At 34.5% G+C, this 10,474-nt stretch overlaps 2 protein-coding genes across 3 annotated transcripts; one reads left to right on the top strand and one right to left on the bottom strand.

The window, feature by feature from the left end:
* Positions 1-539: 539 nt before the first annotated feature.
* On the bottom strand, positions 540-8,102 carry LOC115448157 (lanC-like protein 2). 2 transcript variants are annotated; one of them, XM_030175489.2, is made up of 9 exons: positions 7,979-8,102; positions 7,739-7,881; positions 7,003-7,182; positions 3,914-4,071; positions 3,412-3,550; positions 3,103-3,243; positions 1,783-1,968; positions 1,517-1,663; positions 540-1,065 (listed from the first exon to the last, which is right to left on the bottom strand). In XM_030175489.2, the coding sequence occupies exons 2-9, from the start codon at positions 7,823-7,825 to the stop codon at positions 883-885; spliced, it is 1,221 nt and encodes a 406-aa protein (XP_030031349.2). In that variant the 5' UTR covers positions 7,826-7,881; positions 7,979-8,102; the 3' UTR covers positions 540-882. The 2 variants fall into 2 exon arrangements, with proteins under 2 accessions (XP_030031349.2, XP_030031348.2); XM_030175488.2 differs by having other exon boundaries at positions 7,739-8,092.
* Positions 8,103-8,530: 428 nt separating this feature from the next.
* On the top strand, positions 8,531-9,877 carry LOC115448158 (UV excision repair protein RAD23 homolog A). The gene has a single exon (XM_030175490.2). The coding sequence runs from the start codon at positions 8,649-8,651 to the stop codon at positions 9,639-9,641; it is 993 nt and encodes a 330-aa protein (XP_030031350.1). The 5' UTR covers positions 8,531-8,648; the 3' UTR covers positions 9,642-9,877.
* Positions 9,878-10,474: the final 597 nt, after the last annotated feature.

The following is a 10,474-nucleotide window of genomic DNA, read 5'->3' as shown; positions in this document are numbered from 1 at the left end:
ATATGTACACATTTTTATTTGGAAGTATAGATTAGAGTCTGACTTAAATTTCCACGTATTATACATTTATGTGACGAAGCGTTACAAAGACTAAGATTTTTTTCTCAAAAGTTGTGAAACAGGTTCCTGACCATTTATTTTTTTTGTGGTATTTTACTGTATCTCTTTTCACAAACTTTAATTGTTGTATGTGAACGAAAATGTTTCTCTACGTTTATTAAAGCCTTCGACGCTCTACACCACCAACGTCGAGTTCACAACTGAGCATAATTATTCACCCGATATCGTATTAAGAGCGCAGTGGTAATGGTGCGATGGTTTCTACGTACGAAGTTGACTGCCCTCACATTTGCACAATTTTAAAACCATAATAATTATATTTTTTTCGGTTTAATTGTAACATTTGTGGAAAAATTGATCTATATTGTATAAGCTAGAGATTTCAGAGTACTTTGGAATACACTTTACTAAATAGACAATAGCAAATAACAGAGGTCAAGTCCATATAAAATCTGGCTTCGAAAAGACAAACAAAAATATACGATATTTTTTACTTTTTTATTTCTATGTATTAAGTAATCATTACAAATTTGTCCCAATTGATATTGATATACAAAGTAAGACTTCCAATTCTATATAGCCTGTACGGTTTATACAAAAATTTACTAAATACCTATATATAAGGAAAATTTTACGGAGGTCAAGCAGCATGCCGCCTGGTTACAATTTTATTTATGTAAAATTTTATTATTTATACAGCGTGATATTAATAAATATGAAACAAATAGCTGTAAGAATTAAAATAAATATTTTTACAATAGAAAAATATGTTTTTATATAATTATGTTTTAAAGTAAAAAAAAAATAATTCATAATAATAATTTACACAGTAAGTGCAGGGAACTTGGCATCAGAAACACATGCCAAGTCTTCAGCTAAATAAAGGCGACCAACTAGACCTTCAAACAGCGAAGCGGGGCGATCCGGACGATGCAATTCAGTATTCGGGCGCTCCACCGCACACCACTCCATGAAGCAACAGGCTCTGTACAGCTGACACGGCTCCTGGAAATAATATTCCTCCCTCGTTATCAATTGTTTGTTTAAGGCGATACCTCAAGGTCTATTTTCATACATTTTGTTTCACCTTTAATCTGGGTAACTAAACAAGTATTGGCAAGTAAAGAATTTAAATTCACGTCTAGTTAGTGATTAGTTCTCGCAGTTGAAAGAAAAACGTAATAATAATTAATAATCATGGATATTTCGGCCTTTAAAATTTAATATGACGAAATTTTAAAGGCCGAAATATCCATGATTGATGGGATTGGTTATGCTTTCCTATCGTTTACACCACAATATATGTCAAGCGTGAAGAAATCGATAAATAGGAATTAATAAAAATAAACCACTCAAAAATATGTACTCACGGCTTAAGTCTAAAAACATAATGAAGCCGGGGTAAAAAAAATAATTTTATAACAATATGACTAAATATAATTGTAACATTTTCTACCTTCGTTACTTGGTAGAGTTGTAGAAATGCATATGCATTTCCACTAACGCCGTGACATAAACTATATCCTTTTGTGCAAAGACCTCGTTGCCATATTACGTCACCACATTGCAGAGCAATTTTCAAATATTTGTCCTCTTCGAAAACCTTAAAAACAAAAAATTGTTTTATTATATTAAACCTTATACCAATACTATTGTATTTCAGTAGATAGCATCAAAAGAAAAAAAAATAAACTGAGGTGTTTGAAGTTCAATAAGTTGTACCTTATAAGCCAAAATGCATAGAGGCACTAATCCTGGAGCCCCGTGACACCATTGTACTAATCTGTCTCCGTTACTACTGTTCAATGAAGAGGGCAAATTGCCACTTTGAAATCGCTGGCTTATTAACCAATCCAATGTGGGTTTTATAAAGCTCTTTATATCAATTGCATTTATATAGGCTCGAGCCTGGAAAAAATAACAGTATAACGTAAACTTATAACATATTACGTTAGTAGAAGGTTGTTCTGTGCAACAAGAGCTTAAAGAGTAAGTAAGTACTCTACCACACAGTATCCATTGCTTATCTGCCATAGCCGGCTAATCTGTGCGTTCTAGGCAACATTCTCAGCAGGTTTTTCACAAGTCTCAACAACTCGGGAAACCGATTGTAATAATGTTGCTACTGGTTGGTAACTTAATTGTAATTTGACTGCTCCTTTGATTTTACCTATGAAACGGTACTTACCTACATGGTATGATATAGAAAGAAATAAAGAAAAAGTTTTATTTTTGGCTTATATGTGTACCTTTGATACTTTTATTTATACCAGCACAATAAAGTGACCCCACTGGATTTGATGGTAAGTGAAGGGCTCCCATAGAATGTTGACCAACGAGAGATGATTCTACACAATTATGCCGGCCTGTTTGTTTTTTTTTTGTATCTGATCCCGCAGTCATCACCGCGCCGGGGTAAAACCCGCGAATGGGATACTGAAATCCCACGGCTTAGCGACTGTAGGGTCCTGGAGGAAAGTTGGGAGGTGATAGCTGGGAAGAAAGTGTGGGGGAAGGTTAAGGAAACCTCTTAGGATGGTGGGAGAGGAGAAGGCTAGGAACTGTTCGCGAGCCCGTATAGGCCACACTTTACTGTGTGTGCAGTGTGTATACCTCTTGGTTGTATTATCACATTGAGGCCTATAAGGGCACACGAACATTTTCCTTCCCTTTCCGCTCTGCCCATCCTACTATGGTTTCTCTTTCTTCCCTTTTCTTCCTCTCGCACTTTCCTCTAGGGCCTGCATTCGCTAAGCCGGGGGAATCTAGTATCTCATTCGCTATTTTTCCCCGAAATTGACTGCGGGATCTGTACCCGAAAAAAAAAACATCTTTTGTACGGTGGTCCTTATCAGGGCGGATATAAAATATATCCAATGTAGTATAATACCCAACGTAGCCATCTTCGGCAGTCGGCACATACGCGATGGCCCCGAGGTATGTTGTTGTACTGAGATAGTTGGACGGAACCGTCCTCGATACTACATATTGTGACATAACATTCTAGAATAATAAAAAATATGGCTGAGTAAATTATTTTACCTGCAGCAATAGATATAGTATTCCAGCCATTCCGTGAGCGGCCCCGAAGTACACTTTGTCATGCCATTGCCACAGTAATGGAGTCTTTAATTTCATTTGGTTAGCGAATTGTTTGCCTGATTTCAAAATGCTGTTCACTACCTGAAATGTGCCTATAGTATCTTAAACGACGGAACTATTTATAAATCGATATAACAACTTAACTCCACTTAAAAGCAATATATTATTTTATTTTGAATACTTTATTATGTAATAATATTTTTTATGGTATGGATTATGCTATATGAAATAAGTTAAATATGCTATTACCTTTTCAATGTGATTAGCAGGTATGACCTCTTTACCAGGTATGTATTGATTAACAAACAACAAAGCATAAAGGTATCCCGATTTTCCATAAAGAAGTTCATCAGGAGAATCATTCAATAATGAAATCAATGACAGTAGTCTGTAGAGAATTATTAGATTAAATGGAAGGTAATAATTAAAACTTTTTTTATAGCTTACATCATTAAAGAGCATTAAAATACTTATATAAATGAGTGATTATAATAAAATAAATAATTACTATAACACTAGCGCTGTATTATATACTAACCCACAGCGGGCATGGGCCTCCTCGATTACTCCATGCTGAGCTAGTTCGGATTACCATAAGATTGGGAGACCTAAAATACGTACCTTCCAAATTTAATTGTATTTGAGGCTATAGAATAACTTTCTATAAAATTCGTAAAATATAACTAACTACACTTGAAAATATATTCGGACAATTTAATAAAGTTTTATTAATAAAATCACACCGGTTTACCTTTGAACTAATGTTTTATAATCAAGTAAATTATCAGGGCGGTTGGTGCCTAGTCTGTATGATATGACTGTTGCTAATGCAAGAGGACCAGCATCTCCGCATAGGAAACTAATTCTTTTGCCTCTTAAATTCTCAATATTTATATATTCAACTGCATTCTGTAACAATAATTAAAATATTGTGCAACATTAATTCGTCCATATTACTATGAAATAAGGTGTAAAAAGATCAAAGCCAGGAAATCGAAGGTTGTAATTGGTAACTTAATTACTTATAATTTGGAGTTATTAAAAAATACTTTTAGATAGATACTTATGTAATAACTTAGATAAGTACCTACTAGTAAATGCGAATAGTAAGAAAGTATTAAGAAGATTTGATACGTCTTCCGAGAATTCTGAAAATGGGTAATATATATTTCGATGTGCTCTTACTGAATTATAAGTTTGCCACTTCGTATCTTTAGGCACCACTAGCGCTGCCATATTAGAACAATGATACCTAAAAGCTGTTTTGACAATACTTTCTTTCCCATTCACTTAACGATAAAAATATTTAAGTATACAATTACAAAATAAAACTAGAGAAAATGTCCTACAATTTATAATATATCTACTCAATAACCTTTTTTCTCGTAATCTCGATAGTTTTGACGTACGAGCAAAGCAAAGTGTAATTAATCGGGACATTTAGCCAAAAAAATCTATTAATGGCCCAGATCCATACTTTTTAAACTAACATGGTGCTACTTCATAATGATGATACGAAAGATTTCAGTCTTGCTGCGGCAATTAATTACAAAATTTGCGAGAGCAAACTATTTTTTTCTACGAAATCTCAAGAGGCGCGCATTTATTATTCATAATCACATCATTCAGGAAAACGCGTAGTTTCAGTTTTATCTGGCTCAACCTTTTGAAAAACATCATTGAGTGGAGGATTACTTTGAGGGATACTCTATGCCGCTTGCTGCTGCTGTTTTTACACAACGACCACGTTCTTCCCTCTTATTAACATTTTTTTGGTTGTACCAGACTTCGGTTAATTAATAACCTAAACCTTCTATTTCAGAAACAACCTATAAGAGTCTTAGTGTCAGAGACGGCAATAAAATATCATCACCACATGTTTTGAGAAGTTCTTTTTATGTGTTTTGTTCGTGAGCCCTTATAGGCCTCAGTGTGAATTGGCAACCATGAGGTAGAGATACACACTTAAGGGTGCGTATGTCTCCCCGTGCAAGGGCGTGCATTCGGTGATAAGACGGTTAAGGCCGATCGCACTTAGAATATTGAGCTCTGCCAGCAGATGTTCCGTCGACGAGAGGGAGGTGATCCGACACAACGGTCACGTATTCCTTGATACCTGCGGAGGACTAATATTATGTAAGCCGATTTTTCAAAATGAAAATATGGGTTATTATAGTTTTTAAAATGAAGTCTTATAATTCATAATACTTTTACCGAATTAAAATTAAATATCACGTGGTCGCGTTGTTGAATAATAGTTTGCGGCGCACGTGTGCCAAACTAAAACTTCTATGAAAAATAGTAGATAAATACTTACATAAATTTGCTTTAGTAGTATTTTGTAGAGTGCGTTCGGCTAATTTCGAACGGTTTTCTGGTGTGTTGTGGGGACTCGAAAATATTTGAGCGATACAAACATTTTATACATGAAACTGGTTATTATTAATGCTACTTTATGTGATAATTTAATCATCTTCCAATTCTCTCTGTGTAAGCTTAAAAATAGATGATAATACCTGTATAGAAATTTAAAACCCTTAGAAAAGATCGGATCTTCGCGGGGTAAGTTCGGACTCCGTTCTAATAACGCTTCTAATGCTAGTATGATAAGGTCCACAAAATCAGACAGTAGTCTCAAAAATGTTAAGAAGAGCGAATTCCACCTTTTTTGTTTAAATGCACATAGCGCACCCGTTCTTGGTCGTAGCATCAACTGTGGTATATAGGGTGGGGCAAAAAGAGACAGCGTAGTCGCCTACATAGCTTAAACTAAAAAATAACCATAGATTCGTGGTATTTTTTCGTTATACGATCTTACCCCGTATTCGATCTTACCCGAACGCACCTTATATAAATATTAGAGATGTGCCGACTATGATTTTGGTCGATTAGCCGACTAGCCGATTAGTCAGTTGTAGAGAAGCCGGCTAGTCGACTAAGCCGATCACGTTTTCGGGAGTACTCGGCAATTTCCGTGATGCTTTGTTTATATCTGATTCGCGCGCAAGTTACAACCGCCGCCTGCAAACGTGTTACAACATTTCTGCTTACTTCGCTTTATTTCTTGATTTTTACTTTCGCACAGGTCAAAGCGGTGTTTTTGTGTAAAAAATAAAGACTATTGTTCGGTAAAGTAAACAGCTCAATTTAAATAAAAGGTCAAAAAGAATGTTTCGTGTATGGTTTTTTTTTTATCAATTGAACATTGATTCTAGGTCAGTCAAGTGTAATTAGTGTTAAATGATAATTTCTTGTGATAGGCAGGAAAAAAAAGCATTTATACTATTTTCACTAAGTATATACATTCAAATGAGAAATTCATACAAAGTAGGCAGCCGGATAGTCGCCGTCTAGTAGCCGACTACGAAAGTGGCCGGATAATAAATATATATTTGATCCTGAAATGAATCGAGAAGGAGGTATTGCCCAAGAAAATGCTTTTAGTCGGCGTCTTTCCAACATGGCGGCAAGACTTTCGAAAACTCCTGGAAAACATTCCAGGTAACCTACCGTTTTAGCAGCAATAATGGCAAGGGCTAAAAAGTCCATTAATACACCTACATGATGAGATATTTGTTAAAAGCGATCATAGAACCCATCAATCAGATTTTAATGAAATTTAAAGGAAAACGGGGGCATTGTTATACATTGCATAATAATTTAAAGTTTGGTTTGTGTCAGTACTGTTTACAGATGATAATAATACCAGGCCTCTGGCAAGATGCTTTCTTGTTTCATTATTCTTCTCTCCAGAAATTATACCTTCCAGGTAAAGATTGCCATTTATCTTATCATAATAGGTTTGGGATAACATATTATAATAATATTAATATTATGTACCTGTAATGTATCATAGCTGTTACCATTTTTTAAAGAACTGATGAAATAAAACAAGGCCAGGCCAGCTGAACCTGTATATACAGTCCCATCATGAAAAACATCATCTTTCATTTCTGTTGTCAGCAAATGCAGCTTTGTAGATTTAAAATTTTGCAGTTTTGCATTAAACTTCCCTGAAATCTTAATAACAACAAATTAATATTATCTGTTTACTGCCTCTGTGGTACAGTACTATTCAGGCATGGTACAACTGGTACACGCCTTGGTAATGTTATGTTAAGTTTTCCTATTTTATATCAGACCGGAGTCTGGAATTTGAGTCTGATATTGCGATAGGCTCCTCCCATCACATTACAGGACAGAATACACGCAAACAATAGGGCATACACCACTAGCACCTCTGCCTGTCAATTCAAGGATAAAGAATAGTGTGTGTATTATTATCTACAAAACAAACAAAGCCGTAAATATAAACTGTGCCCTATAATAAAAATTTACTCAAACAGGACAATATAATATACTGATATGATAACCTTTCAATTCCCTTTATAATCCAATTACTTTCTTCCGTTATTTTAAATTCTAATAATTATGTAGAGAAGAAATATGATGACATTTGGATATCAGGTTTAAATGGAATGAAAATTGATGTATAAGATTTATTTTAAGGACCGTTAGATGACAGGTCATATGGGAGTTGGGACCAAATTTACTTGTGTAAATGTTAAATACATACCGCATCTTTGGTGTCATTGAGAATATTATTCGTCATATCTTGCGAATATTCTTCGAATGGGTTTTCAAAACATACTTTGGACGTCATATTGAAATAGATTCATTCACCAGAAGAGTTAATTAGTCAGTAGAGTTTATTACATTCTTTTTTCAAATGAAAATAAATAAATACATTAAATTTGCTTGCAAAGTAAAAAAATAGTTTTTTTATAGAAACCTAAGCAGTAGTTAAACTACCTACATTATGTGGTTTAGTAAAATTATGTTTTGTTTTTGTTTAAAATATAGAAAGACGTCAAAGATAAGACGCAGAGACCAATAAACTAGAGTAAGACGTCAGTTGTACATCGGTAAAATAATAAAATTCTAAATTTTTGACATTCGGCAATCCATGTTGCCAGTGGCCACATCAATGCTACCAACTCCCAAAAATACTAACACTCAGTCAAAAAACCCTAAAAATCGCAAGAAAAATTTTCCTTGTACTTTTAAAGTAAATACATAAGATCCGACTTATTTCCAGATAGTTATCTCAGCATAAACAAAGTAAATAGTCATAGTGACTATTGAAAGTTTCGGATTTTTGCGTTGCGGCCCGTCCTGGCTCGAACGTCTAGTAGACCCAATCCACTACGTAGGTACAACGAGGCATGAAAATCTTAAATTAATTCAAGATGGATATGTTTAAATTAAAGAAATAAAAGTATAAAATAATACTACAAATTCATGCTAAACTTTTTGTAAAACTCTTGCATGTTTCATGTAATTGGAACTGAGATCTGTTCCTGCGTTTATCCGAACTATTTATAAAAGGTTATGTTTACTGCATAATTTTGTCGAGTCAGAATTCAGTTCGTGATTTAGGACAAAAGTTACTGATTCATCAGAAATTTTCAAGAAAACGCAATAAAATGTTGGTAACGCTTAAAACATTACAACAACAAACGTTTCAAATCGAAATAGATCCTGAGGAATCTGTCAAAGCACTTAAGCTTAAAATTGAAGTTGAAAAAGGTAAAGATTATGCCGCTGGAAATCAGAGACTTATTTACGCGGGTAAGATTTTACTGGATGACAATAAACTAAGCACATACAATATTGATGAAAAAAAATTTATTGTTATAATGGTGACCAAACCCAAAGTGTCGGAAACTCAAGCAACTCCGGCACCTACTCCTGAAGCGGGTGAAAGTGCTTCCACTGAAAGCGGCGATGGTAAAAGTAAAGCGACTACTGCAGAACCTCCTAAACCAGAACCCGCCCCAGCACCTGAGCCTGAACGTACCGCTGAACCACCAGCAGCCGCCAGTGACCTTGACTTCGAGTCTACGGTGCAAAGTATCATGGACATGGGATATAATAGACAACAAGTGGAACAAGCACTACGTGCGTCATTTAACAATCGCGAGAGAGCTGTAGAATATTTAATAACTGGTATACCTGAAGACTTATTACAAGAACAGGATGCGGAGGAAAGTTCCGAAGAAGATCCCTTGGGCTTTTTACGTGATCAACCACAATTCCAGCAAATGCGTGCAGTGATTCAGCAGAATCCCAACTTATTGAATGCAGTGCTACAGCAAATTGGCCAAACTAATCCTGCTCTTTTGCATGTAATCAGCCAACACCAACAAGCATTTGTTAGAATGTTAAATGAGCCAGTTAATGCTCCTGCTAGTGGGGCTGCAGCCACCGCCGCAGCTGCTGCAGATGATGGTGCTGCTGATGTGCAATCACCTCAGCCACAAAATGTCATCCAAGTGTCTCCTCAAGATAAAGAAGCCATTGAAAGATTAAAGGCTCTAGGTTTCCCTGAGCATATGGTTATACAGGCATATTTTGCATGTGAAAAAAATGAAAATCTTGCAGCAAATTTTTTACTATCGCAAAATTTTGATGATTAAAGGTTGATCCAAAATAGTAAACTTATAAAAGTGAAGAGACAAAACTATAAAAATAACAAAAGTGTAATTAATATGTTGTTCTTAAGTCAATAGCCTAATAGTTTATTGCTTATATTTCATGTGTATTTTTTACACAGAATTTCAAAACTTTTTGTCCTGATCCAATATCTAATAAATTTCTTATTGTTTATGATTTCATTTTAATAAATTCCTGTTGGGGAATAATGTAAATTTAATTATTTGATTGTTCTATCATTATGTTATCCAGAATGATTTTTATGGGGTGTGTAATATATATATATCCATTATATAATGTACCTATTTGCCAGAAAGGACATATTAACTACTATGTAATCGTTTTGTGTGATGCTTTGGCTTGAATGAGTAGTTATTTCATATTTATTTTTTTTGACAATAACAAAACCTTTTCTACCAGACAACAGTTCTGATCTCTTAAACTCACTTGAAATGACTTGTTACCGAGTAAAAAATACCACAGAATTAAAATACCTAAAACAGAGGCTGGCAATTTAAAATATTGCACAAGCTTTAAATTTGTATTCATAAGAATGAGTGCAAAATTTCTAATTATTATCTGTATTAATTAATTAAGATAATACATTGAAAACATTATTTATTATATTTTAAGTATGTACCTTTAAAACAATTTTAAATTTCTATCACTTATCAAAGAACAATTATTAACAATGGAATTGAAGTAATTTTTTTCTGGAATACCAAGAACAATTTGAAGATCAAACTGTTCAAACAACATAAGATCTCCTTCCCGAATGTTACCGAAACGGATGTATGCTAGGTGACTTAGTAACGCA

The sequence above is a fragment of the Manduca sexta genome, chromosome 17, assembly GCF_014839805.1.
Source record: "Manduca sexta isolate Smith_Timp_Sample1 chromosome 17, JHU_Msex_v1.0, whole genome shotgun sequence".
In the NCBI taxonomy this organism is placed as follows: Eukaryota; Metazoa; Arthropoda; class Insecta; order Lepidoptera; family Sphingidae; genus Manduca; species Manduca sexta.
Note: the sequence above shows the minus strand (reverse complement) of the source record. Positions and strands in the feature narration are given on the sequence as shown.

Excerpts from the sequence above, each read along its gene's own strand:
- LOC115448157 (XM_030175489.2), bottom strand. The coding sequence starts at position 7,825 with ATGACGTCCAAAGTATGTTTTGAAAACCCATTCGAAGAATATTCGCAA. Across the intron at positions 7,183-7,738 it reads TCAATGACACCAAAGATGCG|ATTTCAGGGAAGTTTAATGC; the intron begins GTATGTATTTAA and ends GTTGTTATTAAG. Across the intron at positions 3,244-3,411 it reads CTGCTAATCACATTGAAAAG|GTAGTGAACAGCATTTTGAA; the intron begins GTAATAGCATAT and ends GGCACATTTCAG.
- LOC115448158 (XM_030175490.2), top strand. The coding sequence starts at position 8,649 with ATGTTGGTAACGCTTAAAACATTACAACAACAAACGTTTCAAATCGAA.